Genomic DNA, 20149 nt, shown 5'->3' with positions numbered 1-20149 from the left:
TTCAGTTATTGTATTGTTCATCTCTGTTTGTTTGTTCTTTAATTCTTCTAGGTGTTTGTTCTTTAATTCTTCTAGGTCTTTGTTAAACATTTCTTGCACCTTCTTGATCTTTGCTTCCATTCTTTTTCCGAGGTCCTGGATCATCTTCACTATCATTATTCTGAATTCTTCTGGAAGGTTGCCTATCTCCACTTCCTTTAGTTGTTTTTCTGCGATTTTATCTTGTTCCTTCATCTGGTACATAGCCCTCTGCCTTTTCATCTTGTCTATCTTTCTGTGAATGTGGTGTTTGTTTCACAGGCTGCAGGATTGTAGTTCTTCTTGCTTCTGCTGTCTGCCCTCTGGTGGATGAGGCTATCTAAGCGGCTTGTACAAGTTTCCTGATGGGAGGGACTGTGGTGGTGGGTAGAGCTGGCTGTTGCTGTGGTGGGCAGAGCTCAGCAAAACTTTAATCTGTTTTTTCTGCTGCTGGGTGGGGCTGGGTTCCCTCCCTGTTGGTTGTTTGGCCTGAGGAGACCCAACACTGGAGCCTACCAGGGCTCTTTGGTGAGGCCAGTGGCAGACTCTGGGAGGGCTTGTGCCAATGAGTACTTCCCAGAACTTCTGCGGCCTGTGTCCTTGTCCTCATGGTGAGACACAGCCATCTTCCGCCTCTGCAGGACACCCTCCAACACTAGTAGGTAGGTCTGGTTCAGTCTCCTATGGGGTCACTGCTCCTGGGTCCCCATGCACACACTGCTTTGTGTGTGTCCTCCAAGAGTGCAGTCTGTTTACCCCAGTCCTGTCGAAGTCCTGCAATCAAATCCCACTAGCCTTCAAAGTCTGATTCTCCAGGAATTCCTCCTCCTGTTGCCAGATCCCCAGGTTGGGAAGCCTGACGTGGGGCTCAGAACCTTCACTCCATTGGGTGGACTTCTGTGGTATAAGTGTACTCCAGTTTGTGAGTCACCCATCCAGCAGTTATGGGATTTGATTTTACTGTGATTGTGCCCCTCTTACCATCTCATTGTGGCTTCTCCTTTGTCTTTGGATGTGGGGTATCTTTTTTGGTGAGTTCCAGTGTCTTCCTGTCATTGATTTCTCAGCAGGTAGTTGTGAATCTGGTGCTCTCGCAAGAGGGAGTCAATAAAATATTTTTTAATTAAGGTACGTATATCCATGTATATATATATTTATATTTTTAGACCTAGTGCGATTGCACACTTAATAGACTACAGGTAGTGTAAACATAAACTTTTATATGCCCTGGGAAACCAAAATATCCATGTGACTTGCTTTATTGCAGTTTTCACTTTATTGCAGTGGTCTGGAACCAAACCTGCAATATCTCCAAGGTATGCCTATATTTTTTAAGCTTTGATAGAAATTCTAAGAGTCCTTAAAAGGTTTTGAGCACTATCTCAATCATTGGAATAACTGTGTAACTTCTCAGACTGACTATTTTGAAGGAGACAACACACAATTGAATATATAAGTTTTGTATGTTGATGAAATTGTCCAGTTGTTTTACACTTTATCAGGTAGCATGTTCAAAGCTCATAGTTGTAAGATCAAGCTACTGATCACGAGAGTGTGATATCAGAATGTTTTTCTGTTGAGCATAGTCATAACTAAAATTTTTTATCTTAAATATTTGAAGATATATTTTGAAGGTATACTGTTTTATGAAGATAAAAGATATACTGTTTTTGAAGATATATTTGAAGGTATACTGTTACATGCTAACCTTTAAAAGTAAGTTATACATAGATGGAGAGGAGACATAGACAAAGATCCAAAAAACAATGCTCTGGAGTATTTTAAGGCCCACGTCTGTTCAGGTTTCCTTGTAAATAATCTGCTGTATGCAGTTCTCTTCTTGTGGTTTGATAAATCCTCAGAAGTTATTATCATTGCATTGATGAAGTCAGAAAGAGAAAAATCAGTAGCTATTCTTATTCTTCCCCATTCTGTGTCTCTATCTGCTACTTCTGAGCAAAGAATCCAAAACAAGTAAATCACTGGCCAGGACATTTTTTGGTGATGAGAATGAGGAAGGATGCTTACTTCTTGTATTGACCTCTTTTCTTCCCCCTCAATTCTTTACTATTTTAGCTATTTTCCTGGACAGTGTGAGTGGATCTATTGCCCAGGGGATGCCATATCTTCAGTTGCTGCTTCTGAGAAGAGTACAGGAAAAATTTTCATTTATGACGGTCGAGGAGATAACCAGCCACTACATATTTTTGACAAACTCCATACATCACCTCTTACTCAGATACGGCTAAACCCAGTTTACAAAGCAATAGTGTCTTCTGACAAATCTGGAATGATTGAATACTGGACCGGTCCTCTTCATGAATATAAATTCCCCAAAAATGTGAACTGGGAATATAAAACTGACACAGATTTATATGAATTTGCCAAGTGCAAGGCTTATCCAACCAGCATATGTTTTTCACCTGATGGGAAGAAAATAGCTACTATTGGTTCTGATAGAAAGGTTAGAATTTTCAGATTTTTAACTGGAAAACTTATGAGAGTCTTCGATGAATCACTAAGTGTAAGTGCCATATAAATTTAATCAGATTTTACTTTTGTGAAAACGTCTTTATTTTGTGCTATTTCTTAAAAGATTTTTTTTCTGGATATGGACATTTAGATTGATGATCATTTTCTCTTAGCACATTAAAGATATTATTCAACTGTCTGCTGTCTTGCATTGTTGCTCTTCAAAACTCCTTTCCCTAGGTTTATGATATGATAAATTCTGAGCCAGTTTTTCTTATACTTATGTGTCTTTTCAGTTTTGTCTTGTTTGCAAGTTCCTGCTTTTGAGATCCTCAAAACCCATGCTAGGCCCCCTTCTCTTCTCACTCTACACTCCTGTCTGTCTGTATGACTACTTCCAAATTTATTTTTCCAGCTTTCTATTATAAACAGACCTGGTCCTATCCTTTTATTTCATTTATTTATTTTTGCTGTCTTCATGAATGGCGCAAATATCCATCTGCTTGCACAAGCCAGAATCTGAGTCATCTTTACCTGTTTTTCCTTACTGCTCTATTTAATTCATCATGAGTCCTGTTAATTTTACTTTCTGCATATACTTTACATACACTTCTTTTAGCACAGCTGTCACTACCCTAGCTCATGATCTTTTGCCTGGCCTATTGCCTAGACTACTCCCTGCATCCATTCTGGCTTCCTCCTAATCTGTTATCCATGCTACACCCAAAGGAATGTTTTCAAAGCACATATCTGATCTTGTCATACTTTGAATCTCTTAGTGACTACCTGTTGTTCTTAGGATCAAGACCAAATCGCGGCCTGCCATATTGTGCCTTTAACCTACCTCTACTACCTCTTACTCTAGCCAGTCAGGCCTTCTTTCAGTTCTTGACTATGTCTTCCACCACAGGGCCTTTGCATATGCTGTCCCTCATGTATGGAGTGACCCCTCTCCCCATTCCTCCTATTACCTATTGAACTCATCCTTCAAATCTTGAAGAGTCATTTTCCCTGGTAATCTTCCACTGTGCTTAGAGTCTCAGACTTTTTTTTTTTATGTGGTTCTTGTATCACTGTTTATTTTCTTTTAGAATATTTGGTCTTATTATATGATTAATTTGTATCAGCCCCCAGTAAACTAAACTGTGTGTGATTTATGGTCCTGTATCTGTTTTGCTTATGATTGCATTTCCAGCATTAAGAACAATACTTGACACACTATCACTGCTAACAAGAATTTATTGGGACGTCCCTGGCGGTCCAGTGGTTAAGACACCGCACTTCCACTGCAGGCAGCGTGGGTTCGATCCCTGGTTGGGGAACTAAGATCCTGCATGCTGCGCAGTGTGGCCAATAAAACAGAAAAAAAAAAAAAAAGAATTTATTAGAGCATGTAGTTGTAGAATAAGAGTTTTTATCCATGCTAAGGTAATTGCTTTTTGTGGATATTTGAGTCTCATCACGTGTTTCCATCGTGTGGTTCTCTAACTGCTAATGGTATGTTGAATCCTCTTGAAAGGCTGTGGGTTGAACCTTTGTAGTGATAATGTTTACTGTATGACAGTGTCAATTCTACAATCTTGGTAGTCACCAGTTTACATTAGATTCCCTGAATTAAGTGCTTCAAAAATGTTATGACCCTTATTAGTGATACTCTTGTTTGGTGGCAAGTAGTAATAAGTTGGGTTGATCATCTGCCTGAAGGAATATGAGTCCAGACAAAAGGGAAGATTTGTTTGCTAATCAAATCATCCTCATAACTCATTTTCTTATTGGAAGAATATAGCTTTCCATTATGCTTTTAGGAGAAGGAGAAACCTTTCCTTGTGATATTTTCTTCTTTGATGGTGGCTGGTGACTACATATTGGTTTCAACTTAAATACAATTTTAAAACTCTTTACAACTTATGGCTCTTCCCAGATTCCTTAAGAAAAGAAATACTTAAAATCTATTCTCTGGATATAAATCTCTTAACACATATACTCTGAGATGTTCAATCCACTATTTCTTCACTGTTGTCTTTAACATTTGTTGAAATTATAGGACTGAGGTAATACGAGAAGGTCAGTAGCAAAGTGTATGATAGAAGTTGAAATTCAGAATGAGAGAGTTTGGAAAAAAAAAAAAGGCAAATGCCAATTAAATTATGTACAATGCTAATGACTGGTTAATGACTAGAATCTCATAGTCCCATGTTAAGGGAGGGAGCTTCTAACTAGTTAGAGCCCTGGTTTAATAGACAAATTTAATTAGATGGTATGAAGTTGTATCTTCTGGTATTTTATTAATCAGGAGCACTACATATGGCCATGCAGTTGTGTATTACAGAGGTCCAATTATTAAAGCTAGAATACTATAAAAAAAAAGATACTGATGTGCTTAAAAGGTTGGATTAAATTTATTAAATACATATATATGGGCAGATGGCCATGTACAGACTTTAAGTCTTGAAAATGAATCTTCTCTCTAGCAAAAATAATCAAGGGTCCCACACTACAAAAATGTAGTCTGGCATCTAGGCTATTTCTGGCAAATGAGTAAAGCAATATATCAGTCTCAGAGACTGGAGACAAGAAACCCTAATGACCAAGCTTTTTAGCTATTCTTTAAGAACTTGGCCTCATCTTGTTCCCTAACACATACCTCCTTTACATTTTTGGAGTTATGTATGTTGTTCTTTCCATATCTAGAAAAACTGGATATTTCGTTAATGCAAGCATGAAAAAAAGAAGTAGATGGGACATAAGCCTGACTTCTTTTCATCTGCAATAGAGAGCTACTTTTGATTTCTGCAGTTTGATGCCCTAAATATCTAGAAAACTGTAAAGATCACATCTTTGGGGAGGCTGGTAGTGTGATAGTACATAGTAATTGAGATGTGACCTCCATCTTGAAAGCTGTGTATTAAATATCTAAAGAAAAGTAAACCAAATGTCCAAAATAAAGGGCACTCATAAAAATATTCGTCTATCCTAAACCACATATTCCTAATGATAATTAACTGTAATGGTGCTCCAAAATAACTTGAAACATTTTCTGAACTATGAAATTGTTATAAATTAGTGAAATAATAAAAGAGTTCATTCATTCAACAAAAATGGAGTGCTTGTTATATGGCAGGCCCATGATCCTTGTACAAGGACCTCACGGTCCATAGCTGCACTGTCCAGTTTCATAGCCACTAACCACATATGGCTGTTGAACACTTGGTATGTGACTGGTCCAAATTGAGCTGGACTGAGTATAAAATACACACTGGACTTCAAAGACAATATAAGAAAAAAAGAATATATCTCAATTTTTAAATACTGCTTAATGTTTTAATACCTTTATTTTGCTTTTTTATACTTTTTATTACTTAAATTTAAATCATCTGATAATATTTTAGATATATTGGGTTGAATAAAAATTAAGATTAATTTTATCTGTTTATTTTTACTTTGTTTAATGTAGCTACTAAAAAATTTTAAATTATATATGTGGTTTGCATTATATTTCTATTGGAAAGTGTTAGTCTGTGGCTTATAAAATGCAGCAGATATATTGTTTCTGCAGAGAAAGCAGTAGTTATGTTTACTCTTTTATTTTTTTATTAGAAGAACCAGTTAGTATAAATACTATTTTTTTTTTTTTTTTTTTTTTTATGCGTTACGCGGGCCTCTCACTGTTGTGGCCTCTCCCGTTGCGGAGGACAGGCTCCGGACGCGCAGGCTCAGCGGCCATGGCTCACGGGCCCAGCCGCTCCGCGGCATGTGGGATCTTCCCAGACCGGGGCACGAACCCGTGTCCCCTGCATCGGCAGGCGGACTCTCAACCACTGCGCCACCAGGGAAGCCCTAAATACTATTTTTTATGATTGAACTTACTAACATCTTTTGATTTCCTGCTTCAAGTGTTTAGAATACTCCTTAAGAAGATATGTAAGTACATAAACTGTTAGTGGCTCTTAATGTATACTCTGCTTTTATTTAAATTCTCTTTCCCTTTATCATGTAACATTTTTTGTTAATAAATGGTTTGTTTCCTAGATGTTTACTGAACTGCAGCAGATGAGGCAACAGCTACCAGACATGGAATTTGGCCGACGCATGGCTGTAGAACGTGAATTGGAGAAGGTGGATGCAGTAAGATTAATTAATATAGTTTTTGATGAAACCGGACACTTTGTACTCTATGGAACAATGCTGGGCATTAAAGTTATAAATGTAGAAACAAACCGGTAAGCTTTAATATAATTTATGCTTTTTAAAAATGTACTTTTAAGGGACCACTTCCTCCTTTTGGGAAACAATGGGAGTTTTGTTTGTCCTAAGACAAGTGGAATGGTCCCAAATGTCTAAGCTTAACCAAATGTTTTGACTGGATTTTTCTGTGGTCTTTTGGTTGTTTATAATCTTATGTAAAAAGTTTCCACTCATGTTTGTAAAAGAAATGGAAGGAAGATATGCATAGTTTCAATTTTTTTTTTTTTAACAAGTTTCAGTCTGTCTTTTGCTTATTGATTTAAATTAGCCTGGTTCATGTTAAATGTTGCCAAATATTTTAACCACAGAATTCAGCATTACATCCTGCTAGACATAAAATCAGAAGTTAAAATGTATGAAACCACAAAAAGCCTTTTGTGCAAACAGCCCATTTGGTCTTAGAACAAAATTGCTATAATCAGATACTATCACAGAATGTAAATGAAAAGAACTTAAAGTATATATAAAGGAAAAAAATCTTGTGCTATACATTCTCACATATAAACAAATTTATATTGTAGTTCTTGGCAATACAAAATCTTTGAAGACTTGCAGAAAGATTAAAATGATAGGGATAGGTTAAAACTGTATGACTGAATGATTGTTATTGTTTTAATCTGAAAATTATAGATAGCTACCAATTTAAAATAACTTTTTTGGGGGAGAAGGAGAGGTAGAAAAACACTTTAAAAACCTTTCACTAGTTATTTTGTCCAAAGATAAAGGATATAGTTGATTCCTAGCTTTTATCTGTAAAGTTGTTATAACTGGAGTTAATCCTGATAATTTTGTTGAATAAAATATTGTTGTGTTTTCCAGGTGTGTGCGGATCTTAGGCAAGCAAGAAAATATTAGAGTGATGCAATTGGCGTTATTCCAGGGAATAGCCAAAAAACATCGTGCTGCAACTACTATAGAAATGAAAGCTTCTGAAAACCCTGTTCTTCAGAATATTCAAGCTGACCCAACAATAGTCTGTACATCTTTCAAAAAGAATAGATTTTATATGGTATGTGGAAGTACTAGGAGATAGACTTTATTGTTTCTTCCAGTTTAGTTGGAGTTTTATTTTTTTAGCTTGTGCTTTCAACTGAAGAAAATGTTGGCAATAATAGCAGACTTTCTAAACAGCCAGAATACCATCTTATAACATTAATATTGTAGAATTTTTAACTAGGGTTTGATTTTAAGTATTTCTGTACTGTTTTACATCCTGTTTTGAACATTTTTCAACCTGGCTTCTACAACGATTTGTGCTAAGATGATAGTAAGTGGCTATGATAGTTTTTGCTGTGGAGTTTTAAAAATTCTTGTTTTAGTATTTTTCACCTTTTACTCTTGAACATAACTTGCACACCTCCTTCTCTACGTACATATTTTTACCTTTTGATTCCATTGTAATGATGCTACCTTGGAATTGTACATTCCTGAGGGATTTTTTTTTTTCTGGAGAACTGAAAGTACTTTGCAGTGTTAACTAAGATTGGGCTCAAAATCAAACTACTAAGCTATCTAGGAGTAGCACTGTTCTGATTGTTCAAACAGAAAAATCTGAAGTGTAGACACTTCTGTGCTTGCATTCTATCCTTCACAATCAGTCAGAGACTTTCTAAGACCCAAATGTGATTATTTCTTTGCCTAAAATCCTTTAATAACTCCCCAGCTATCTATATCAGCTGCCCTCCTAGTTTATCTTTCTTCATTTTTAGTTCATTTGCTATACTGACCATACTGAACTTGATCCCATTTACAAGATTTGAGTGTTCTTTTTACTGGTAGGTGTTTGCACAGGTTATTTCTTCTACCAGCCACACACCTCTCCCCAGTTCCTACTCATACTTCAGGTCTCAGCTTGGAAGCCTTCTCTTGACATTAAGTCTGGATTAGGTGTGCCTGCTTGTGTAATGTGTCACACTTTTTGGAATAATTTGCTGATTTTTGGTGGTGGGGGGGGTGTCTCTGACAGTATCCTCTCTTCCTCAAGATAATATAAAATCCATAATTACAGGGCACTATGTTTTCTTCACATATCAAACTCCACAGAGTTTGGTAAAGTATCTGGCCCATTATAGTATACTCATTTGTTCATCTGACACATTAGAAGCAGCTGTGATGCTATGAAGGCTACCAGCATTTGGTAAATGTAGGAATAGTAGTTTATCTCCTCCAACCAAGCTTTTAGCCTAAAATGGGTATATTCTTTTAAGATGAGAATTTTGCTTATAACTTTCAAAGTCATTGTTAAAGATTCCTTAATATATGTTAAAGGAAAATAATTTTTCTTGTTTTTACCTGTAATTTAACTGTTTTGAAGGTAAAAATAAATCATAAAAGATAATTCTTGATATACACTAAAAACACATATACTAATTTTCCATCCACTTTATTTAAAAACTTCAACAAATTTTCTTTCTTAATCTTTCCTCAGAGTTCATGCTTATGTTGATTAAACCACACATGTTCCTTGGAAACTTTGAAGAAATAGAAAAACAAAATGTTAAGTCACTCACTGTGTATTTATACTGCTAACATTTTCATGAATTTTTTTATTAGATGTACATATTCTTAAGCAAACCTAAAATGGTAAACATATACACAAATTTCGTATCCCTTTTTTCAAATCCACTATCATGAAATAAAAGTAAAATTTTATAGAATTTGAACTTTAATAGTTCCACATGTGAACTAAATCAAGATAACTTTAAATTCACATAATTAAATAGTACAACAGACATGCCATTCCTTTGATAACTGGAAAATAATATGTTAAGGCAGTAACATCCTAGCTTAGTTGTTCCTTTATTTGGAATTGATCCAAGTAGATCAAGGAATGACATTAGGCAAGACAGGGCCTGGGCACTAGCTTTACCTTCCTGGAACTTAGTTGACATCCAATAGAACTTTCTTGGGGGAAAAATTTCTGCTTATTGAGAGTCAAATAAAAGAAACAGGCCTTGAGAAGTCCAGAATTTCAACAACTGAAAGATTTTTCTCAATTCTCCGTAGACCCTGAGGATCCTGAGATTTCTACAACTTCACTCAAAATGTAATGCTTTCTTCCAAGCTTCAGAGTTTAGATAGATCAGATGGGCTCTGACCAAAAAAAAAAAAAAAAGATCACGATCCATTACTGATTCATCTTTGAATCCTCATCCTACCAGCACAAGGTCCTACTCATAGAAATAACAATTATTAATATGTATATAGTGCCTTCTATATGTTAGGCACTGTTTTCTAAGCACCTTACATCCCTTCATTTAATCTTCATATCAGGTGTCATTTTGAGGTAGTTTTTATTATTATCCCCATTTATGAATGAGGAAATGAAAGTAATCAATTTACTTCCCCAAAGTCACATAACTAGTTAAGTGGCAGAGCTGGAATTCAAACTCAGGCAATCTAAATAGAGAAAAGTAAGCAATAAGTTGCAGGTTAGGTAGGACATACTAGAAGGCAGAAGCAGAGAGCTACCTCAAATAAAACTGCATCTTGTTAAATGGGTACCCATAAAAATTTCCACCAAAAAAATTAAATTCCATTTGAAATCATACATCTTTGTCATATTAATTTTCATATTAGACAAGTGTAGAAATAATTTAGCTGCCTTACACATCCTGTGATAGGAAGTGATTCCTGAAATAAGCATTTATTCTGATGTGAATTCTTAGTTTCCTCAAATACTTCATTAGAAATGAAATTTTCTTGTTCGTAAATTTTAACCAGATGAAAAATTTATTCATTTACTCACTTTTTATTTTCCTCCTTGAGTTTACTAAACGAGAACCAGAAGATACAAAAAGTGCAGATTCTGACCGAGATGTTTTTAATGAGAAACCTTCTAAAGAAGAAGTCATGGCAGCTACTCAAGCTGAGGGACCTAAACGAGTGTCAGATAGTGCCATTATCCACACGAGCATGGGAGACATTCACATCAAACTTTTTCCTGTTGAGTATGTACTGTTTTTGTTGTCGTAAATAAACACCAGTGTAAATGTGTATATTTGAAGAAACTATGCAACTTAAAATTCTTGCTATTTTGACTTAAGGAATTTAGAAGAATTGAAATGTTAGAGCATCTTTCCTGAGCTTTCTGATAACTGTTAAGCTAGGAAATGGGAAAATTTTATAAATATATACACATACTTCAATATACATACTTCACGGGTTTATTATTATAAGGACAGAATATCGTAGCTATGAATGTAACTGTAAAGTGATAAATATATATTACCACCATCAACTACACATTCCAACTATAGGTTTTGTGGGTCACTTGTTATAACTGGCTTTCCTCTCAAAGCACATCTTTAAGGGGAGGATAATTATTTTTCCTTCCTGATGTTTGAAAAGTTTGCAGAATGAACATACAATACTAAATACGATACAGTATGGCTGGCTATCCTTGATCCAAAAGATGACATCTTTTACAATGCCTTGACTTAAAAGTACTTAGTTATTTTGGATATGAATGTTTTATGTCCAGTGTTTTACCATATCATGGCATTGAACAAAAAACTAGGCAGTTCTAGACTCCTGGACCATCTCATTTTAAGCATTCAGAACCCATGCATCCATTAAGCCTATTCCCTGATGTGCTTGGTACAGATTCTCCTGATTCCCTCTGCCATTCCCAGCCTTAGGAGCTATTACATGATAAAGTACTGTATTAAATCATCTCATGAGATTAGTGAATATTATTTAGAAAGTGTATCTGAATGTGTGATTGTCATTTAAAGTTTATTAAATTTAGTAGCTGTCATATCAGTGAATTAGTCATTGGTCAGGAAATATCACCATACTATATCATTTTTTTAATAAGAAAATTACCTTTTCCAGGAACTTAACCCACTATGTGCAGTGGGTTAAGGTGTTATGGTTGTTTTTTTTTTAAAACTCCTCAATGACTTTGGTATCTAAATACTGTCAAACTCAAATATAATAAGCAGTCATGATCTAAAGATAGTATATTAAACTGTAAGAATAGGCTACTGCTTATATGCCCTGTCAACTCTTGCTTGTCCTGAGATCAGAAGAAATTATGAAAAAAAGACTGTCCTTCTGAAACAGTCAGAAGATTCTGAAAACACCATTAGGAAGCTGAACTACAAAGACAACTGTCATAAGGTGCTCCAATTAATTTTCATGTTTTTAATATATGTCTTACTAGGTGCCCTAAGACAGTGGAAAACTTCTGTGTTCACAGCAGAAATGGTTATTATAATGGACATACATTTCATCGCATAATTAAGGTCAGTTATGCAAATTTTATGTGATTTAAGGAATAGTATGTTATTGCATAACAAGAGGTTTAAAACCTAAGGAATCTTGTTCTCTCACACTTAGCAGTTTATTAGGAATAGGAAAAATGGACTATGGAAGTCAAAAGAAGAATGGATGGTCATGAATCAGATCTAGAATCAAGGATAAGAATAATAGCATGGTTACCGTTTTAGAAACACTGCAGCAATTAAAGCAGTTAAAGCAAAGGGTCAGATAATGATAAAGGATGTTGCTGAGATAAGACCAACAGCCAAGGTAACCAGTTCCTAGTGGCTAGATAAGGTCTGGATCTAGAAGATAAGATTAAATAATAGAAGAGCCATGTTGCCACTTTATCTGTGAAAACTACCATTAATTAATACCTGACGAGCAGAATGAACTCAGCCCAGGATTTTGTTGAGCAGCATTCCATAAAATGGATGGAGCAGTGATGTAGTTCTTGATTACTGGCAGGTCAGAAATGTCAGGAGAGGTCTTCCCTGGTGGCGCAGTGGTTAAGAATCTGCCTGCCAATGCAGGGGACACGGGTTCAAGCCCTGCTCTGGGAAGATCTCACATGCCGCGAAGCAACTAAGCCTGTGCACCACAACTACTGAGCCTGCGCTCTAGAGCCCACAAGCCACAGTTACTGAGCCCAAGTGCCACAACTACTGAAGCCCGCGTGCCTAGAGCCTGTGCTCCACAACAAGAGAAGCCACCCAGTGAGAAGCTCGCAAACCGCAACAAAGAGTAGCCCCTGCTCACCGCAACTAGAGAAAAAGCCCAGGTGCAGCAACAACGACCCAAGGCAGCCAAAAATAAAAATAAATAAATAAATTTAAAGAAAAAATTTAAAAAGAAAGAAATGGCAGGAGAAACGCCAGAAGGAAAAATCAGATTTCAGGGTTCTGAAGGAATTAGTGAAGTGACTCACCAGAAAATCCAGTGTTTAGGGAAAGGGAAGAGAGAAGAACGGGGCAATTATGTTAAGACCTAACACATTATGTAAGATCCTAAAACTTATCTAAATTACTAATTGGCTTTAGATTACTGAACAAGATAGTACCTATCTATTAATGGAAAGACCTTTACATTTTTGTTTCCATCATTGAAATAAGGTAGCAGTTAAGCAATGGAAATATATCATCCAAATTAAAGTATAAGAGTTTAATAAAATCACTTTATAGAATGACTGTTAATAAAGTTAAGATTTTATTGACTACAAAGCACTCTTGACAAACATAAGACTCCAAAGCATACATATATGTAACATGTGTAATGTGATTTTATCTACTTTCTGTTAAGGGCTTCATGATTCAGACAGGAGATCCAACAGGTACTGGTATGGGAGGAGAAAGCATATGGGGAGGAGAATTTGAAGATGAATTTCATTCAACATTACGACATGACAGACCATATACACTCAGCATGGCCAACGCTGGCTCGAATACTAATGGATCCCAGTTTTTCATAACAGTAGTACCAACGGTAAGTAGAACAGCATTGTCTATAAGCCAAAGATTCATAGGTTTTGATCTAAGAGAGTGAATTTAGTAGAAAAGAGAGCTTTATTATTCTCTACATTATTTATATATGCCAGGATATAAAAATGAAAACAATTTAGAGAAGAAAATGTAAAATTACCTAACAAATCAGATTTTACTTTGTAAAACAGTACTTTTGTAATTCAGGACACTGCAGTTTAAGTCAACTCTGCCACTCTTAATTGGACAATCCAAAACAAATTATTTTACCTCTGGACTTATTTCCTCATCTTTAGAATGAGAGGATTAGAGTGTAAGAATTCCCAATTTTAAGATATTTTTTCCACATTTTTATGTCTCTGAAATCAGAATGCAGCCCTTAATCAATGACATTGTAGATTTAATGAAATACAGTGTAAGAATATCTAGCTCTATTGCTATGCAGTTCCACAAAATTATAAAAATTACACATTTTATTTTTTAGAAGTAGGCACCGAGCAGTAAAGGAAAAATACTTATAACTGTTGTCTGCCAGGCACATGATCTCATGTAATATTCACAATACTTCTACCATCACTATACCCAGTTTTAAAAAACGGATGAGGAAACAGTGAGACCTGATTAACTTGACAAACGTCAAGTTAAGTAGCAGAGCCAGAGTTTGAGCTCCTATCTCTCTGATGCCAAAGCACATGCTGCCTAAACTATTCCAAACTGCCTCTTGTGCAGGGTAAGATTCGTGCAGAAAACTTTTAAAGCCTTAGCCATAATTCTTTAAGCCATGCAAAGAACTTAGCTTCAGCAAACATCTTCAAGTGCTGTTTGGTTTGAAAGATGCAGATATTTAATTAAACATTAGATTATGCTTTTATATTTTTTAATATAACATGGAAATTACTCTTAAAAGCTGCCAAGTGAAAGTATTTTTTAATTATATTTTTAAATGAAGCTGAAGTTTAAATTCTCTTTAATTTGCTCACCCAGAGGGTGTGATTTAAGAATTTGGAGTTCACCAAGATTTTCTATTTGTCCTCCAACATAGCCTTGGCTTGATAATAAACACACAGTGTTTGGACGAGTGACTAAAGGAATGGAAGTTGTACAGAGGATCTCCAACGTCAAAGTCAATCCCAAAACAGATAAGCCCTATGAGGATGTCAGCATCATAAATATTACTGTCAAGTAAAATAAGATTTGTCTCATTGTCTTTGTAAATAAAAATACACATATTAAACACAGAATTATTTTACATAAGGAAGCTCTTAAGATTTATTTTTATATTTTTCATTAAAGTCCATTTTTTAAAAATGCTGCCTTTGAGTTTTCTTGCAGCATTTCTCATCCTGAGGTGATAAACTGAAATGGACCAAAATTCAGGCAAATAGCACTCCTTATAAATAATTTCTCATGAGACTTAAAACCATATTAAACAATGAGAATGGTGTGCATATGCTCCTTAGTTTTTTAAAAATATGCCAGATAGTCTGCCCTCAAATGATTCTTTAGATCCAATAAGAAAGGGTCAGGATGTGACAGTGATATACCATTTCCTTTTACAAAAGGTTTGTGTTACATGCCAAATAGTTTTGTCCTTTGATCACTGTTAAGTAGTAAGTAGTGGTAAGTAAAACTTCAATAAATAAATAGGAAGTGCCTTTGGTCAGAAGTGTTTTAATTCCTTCATAATTAGGAAATATTCTTCAAATATAAAAATCAGAATAAATGAACACCTGAGTCCTTGGTTTTATATACTGATTCATTTACTATTTTCACATCGTTTTTCTAATGTAGCTGAACAGTTTTTGTCTTCAGTTTATGTAGTATATCTTTTCTTACCTTACTAAATATACCATCAAGAAAGTATATATTGAGTAAAAATGTTAATATCTAACAATGAAGAGATTAGTAGAAATTGGAGCAATAAAACAATATGAGTCCAAGTTTTATGAGTCCAATTCATTTATTCTTCATTTACCCTCATAAATTACTTCAGAATCACTGCTTCTACTTTCCAGACAGACTCTTAAGAACTTATAAGAGGAACAGATTCAACAGACGTGTTTAGGGAATTCACATTCTTATGCTTTATATCTAAGCTTACATTTTTCCTTCTACTGATCAGCAGGATTATTTCCTTTACCTATTTTTGTACCATAAACTGTGATGGAAGAACATGCCAAACTGTGCTAACTTTAAATTAATATTGTGTCCTCCTTTTAAAAAGAACTAAATTATGGACAGAAAATGACTCTTCACTATGACATTTACCTTTTCTCCCTAATTTTAGGTGTTCAGACTTACCTACCTATCAATTCATTCGTAAAAGCTTAATCCTAAATTTTTGGTAATACTGCCACCAAGTGGTGGTAGTGATGCCTCATTCTTCCCAAAATAAAATTATTTTGCTTTGAGTGAAAATCATATTTGATTAATGAATTTTTCCATTCCATGTCACAAATTTAACATAATCAGTAGACCTAAAAACCTACACTGCCAGATGTCTTTTTTTAAAGCATGTTTTAAATTATTAGCAAGATACCATCTGATACTTATTAGTCCTTTTCATTCATTATTCTTTTAGGGAAAAGTACAGATATCTTCTTCCTTATTACCACTTTGCAAATTGAGAAGTATCTCAGTGTCACATAAGTGTTTTAGGGGCTTCCCTGGTGACGCAGTGGTTGAGAGTCCGCCTGTCGATGCAGGGGACATGGGTTCATGCCCCGGCGGTCCGGGAAGATCCCACATGCCGCGGAGCGGCTGGGCCCGTGAACCATGGCCACTGAGCCTGCGTTCCGCAACGGGAGAAGCCACAACAGTGAGAGGCCCGCGTACCGCAAAAAAAAAAAAAAAAAAAAAAAGTGTTTTAGCAACATTAGCTCATCGGATATAGCTAAGTTTTCCAAGCCCTCTTCTAAAAACAGTTATTTAAAATGCTATGTTCTTGTGTGAAACAAGGTTAAATTTAAAAAGCAATAATGTCACTTTGTTCAATGCAAAATTTTAGCTCTCTAAAAACACTACAGTTATAATACTTAAATTTGACAAATTGCAAATATGGAATGACAGAATGGTATTTCTAAATTTTTAATAAAGTATATCTCAAATTTGTCATACAAGTCAATCCCTATCCCATTTTGTTTTCTCTTAACCACAGCACAAATACAACTTTAGTTGGTTACTAGCAATACTACTATATAGATGGTTCAAGAAACAGAATTTTTAGAATAATAATAGGACTTCTTTAAAATGATTTTAACATTTTATTGCTGTCTATACTGATCATATGTGTAATGCAAATAACGGCTTCTAGTAATTATAAAGCATTCCAGAATTACAGACCAAGACTACACATTTGAAAAACCTGCTTTACATAAACCATACAATAATATTTAGGCTTGATACAGAAATTCAGTGCCAGGAGGCAAATCCAAATAGACTGCATTTAAAACCTCTCTGAAGTTTGACATTTCCCAGAGGGAACTAGCAAGCACAATCTTAACTAATAATTAGTGAAAGAATACAACCACAAATAGTAATAAGAGCCTGAGAAAAGTATTTCTTAAAAAAATACTAACAAACAGTACTATCATGTATGTTATAATCAAGTCTAAACACAATTTTTAAATTGTGTTTTAGAAATATGCTAGGAATGTGGATTTTAAAGTTAAGCAAAATTGGTAAAACAAACTTAATTTACAAGGAAAATGCAAGTTTACATGTTAGTGTTAGACTTCTTTTTTCCAATTACCTAGTAGAGAAAACAGTTCAAGGGCTCACAGGCAAATGTAACACCTTTTTTATTTTTCACAGTTATTGCAATCAGTCAAATGTTAATTTAATTCAGAAGTATTAACTTACATGCACAAACTACACTTGTAACAGCATGACCTTTTACTTGAAAAACAAAGGATGTAATATTACTTATTTACACACTGCCCATAATACTGACAGACTTTTTTTTTAATGCTTTGTTTTCTAAAAGTTTTGTTGTTTTTAAACAAAAGTACATTTGAAGAGACTGAACCAAAACAGTGCCACCCAGGAGTCACATCTTACCGTCAGACATCAATGTCCTCATAGCGTTTCAAATAATAAGGTTTAGGATTTAACCTCATCCTAAAGTATAAAGAGCATTTAAAAAGAAAAACAAAAACCATAAAATTCAACCTAGGTATGTTTAAATATAAATCGTACTGCCATAATAAGGGAGTTTCCTTAAAAAATGAAAAACAGTAAAGAGCACAAACTTTTTAAACTTCTACTCAACACTGCATAATAAATGTGATGTAAACTTTTTGAACATTTCTTTTCCTTAGACATGTTGTTTCTCAAACAACTTTTCAAGGCCTTGTCATGAAAAGCCTTGATCACATTTATTGTTAACATAAATACACTTATTTTGGGAAAACATTTTAAAGTAATTGTAATAAGCATTTTCCACTGCATAAATAACTTCTCTGTGGTAGAGGTAGTTTTCTACTTATATCTCTACCTTTTATGTAAAACCAACCCTCGTTTCTGTGTGTAACTTACTACATTTTACCTATAGTCATTCTCACTGAAGATGCAATATTATTTTTAAAAGACATAATGCTAAGTACTTTAAATATACTGAAAAACAGAAGGACGAATTTAGAGCTCTGACCTGGGAAATAATACATTCAGGTTCAGCCCTGCAAATGGGTCTTTCATAAGTGAAGATCAACTAGAATATAACTGACTTTCACAATTTTATTATTAATTGTTCTTCAGTGTAGCACTAATCGAACATCAGGCCTAGTTAGATTACATTTCATTCTGACTCACTGGGTTTTATACAAAAGGCTTTAGGAGAGCTTTAATAAAACACTATAAAATATTAATTTTCTATAGCTTATAGTTCTTAGCATTAAACGTGTTCTGTTATACTAAACGTTAAAGTAATCCTATTACTCAAAGATGCAGTTTGAATTGTATTTCATTAAGTCACTGCCAGTTTTGCTACTAAATACTGCCAAAATCCAGTGAAAAGCCAAGTTGAAGAAGCCATGCTTCACTTGCTTCATACAGAGGTTCCATTAGGCATTCAGTTGGCTATCCTTTTTCCTTGGAAAGAATAAACTTTCACCTACTCTTTGTGACTACTTCTTTCCCAATATATGGGTCACATATAATCTGAAAAACTATTGTACGTTGAAAAAAAATGTATACCCAGTAAGTCCCTATTTAATCCAATTTAATCTGCTCCATCAGATATTTAAATTTTACTACAGTTTTTTAAAAGTGATATTGTACTGAATTCCCAAACTAAAATTCCTTTTATATATACATCGTAACTACCTTTGAGATGTATAATTTCTTACATCATATTACGTGCAAAATAACTCATAACCACAAAACTTTAAACAACTGCTGCATTTAAAATCAGGCAACATCCAATACTCCAGCAGCCACAAGTTGCCGTGAGAGCCAGTCCAACCCTTCATACAGTCCCATACCACTTCGAGCATCACAGCCCTGAATATACCAGCTTCGGCCACAGCACAATTTATGGAGACTAAGAAGTTCAGTGATTTCTTCTACTGACAGAGCTCCAGCAACGTCCTGAAAGATATACACACATCAGAATTTTAATCAGTCCATCAAAATTATCATATTTGTAATTATTATTTATTTACAGTTCTGTTGGTACCATTCCAACAGAAGCCTATACTAAAGTTAAAACCTAAATTCAACTTTCAGTAATTATTTTGAGATTAATGAGAAAAAATTTGAGTTTTGGTTATAATATAGATAGTCTGTAAGAAGTCTTGCAATGAAATCAATAAAGGCTGTGCCCCCTGAGCGAAAAAACTGCCGAAGTCATTATAAGGCATCAATTAAAAAAAAATTAATACATGTACATTGTAAGAAATGGCTTTTACATAGGGTTTATATAGTAAAGAGTTTATTAAACTCTCCACGGAATTCCCTGGTGGTCCAGTGGTTAGGACTCAGCACTCTTGCTCCCAGGGGCCCGGGTTCAATCCCTTAGGACACTAAGATGTGGCACAGCCAAAAAATAAAAATAAAAACCTCTCCAAATACCTCTGAATACCCCTTCTTCCCAGAAGCAACGATCAGCAAAAAAAAAAAAAAAGCTCTCCAAATACCCCCTTCTTCTCAGAAGCAATCATCAGTAACAACTTCTTTCATATTTTTCAGAAAACTGCCATGCACACTCACGCAAATAAACAGGAACATACTCTCTTTTTTTGTTTTTTACTTAACACATATCTTGAAAATAAAGATATCTTTCCATTATCAGGACAAGCAGATTTTCCATATTATTTTTAACATCTGTATTGCATTCCACTGTAGGTGCAACATAATTTTCTTAACCAGTCCTATACAGAATATTTAGATTGAAGATGTGTGCTTATGTGCTATTACATATGCATACACATTCATATAAACATGTATTTTTACATACATACATTTACAAAATTATCTCTAAGATAACCTTAGGATATCTCTTTGCAGAATACATTACTAGAGATAGAATTACAGGGTAAAAGGGTATATGCACCTAAAACTTTGACAAAGTACTGCCATATTGCCCTCCAAGAAAATGTCTCCTTTTAATAACCACACCAGCAGTGTATGCAGGTCTGAGGATTATCAAACATTTTCATCTTTAACAATATGAT

General features: G+C 34.8%; 2 protein-coding genes across 5 annotated transcripts in view; one reads left to right on the top strand and one right to left on the bottom strand.

Annotated features, from left to right (window-relative positions):
* Positions 1-16178, top strand: part of PPWD1 (peptidylprolyl isomerase domain and WD repeat containing 1) — a 28191-nt gene extending 12013 nt beyond the window's left edge. For 2 of the 3 annotated variants that reach the window (XM_032629074.1, XM_032629076.1), the window contains 7 exons: positions 2095-2542; positions 6520-6710; positions 7555-7744; positions 10504-10685; positions 11903-11984; positions 13300-13482; positions 14521-14786. In XM_032629074.1, coding sequence (XP_032484965.1) covers positions 2095-2542; positions 6520-6710; positions 7555-7744; positions 10504-10685; positions 11903-11984; positions 13300-13482; positions 14521-14664 — 1420 coding nt within the window. In that variant the 3' untranslated portion in view covers positions 14665-14786. Of the gene's footprint in view, positions 1-2094; positions 2543-6519; positions 6711-7554; positions 7745-10503; positions 10686-11902; positions 11985-13299; positions 13483-14520 lie in introns of all 3 variants that reach the window. The other variant, XM_032629075.1, reaches the window with a different exon arrangement.
* A 550-nt stretch (positions 16179-16728) lies between these two features.
* Positions 16729-20149, bottom strand: part of TRIM23 (tripartite motif containing 23) — a 38873-nt gene continuing 35452 nt past the window's right edge. Inside the window, exon 10 of one of the 2 annotated variants that reach the window (XM_032629078.1) lies at positions 16729-19064. In XM_032629078.1, coding sequence (XP_032484969.1) covers positions 18885-19064 — 180 coding nt within the window. In that variant the 3' untranslated portion in view covers positions 16729-18884. The remainder of the gene's footprint in view (positions 19065-20149) is intronic. The other variant, XM_032629077.1, reaches the window with a different exon arrangement.

The sequence above is a fragment of the Phocoena sinus genome, chromosome 3, assembly GCF_008692025.1.
Source record: "Phocoena sinus isolate mPhoSin1 chromosome 3, mPhoSin1.pri, whole genome shotgun sequence".
Classification (NCBI taxonomy): domain Eukaryota; kingdom Metazoa; phylum Chordata; class Mammalia; order Artiodactyla; family Phocoenidae; genus Phocoena; species Phocoena sinus.
Note: the sequence above shows the minus strand (reverse complement) of the source record. Positions and strands in the feature narration are given on the sequence as shown.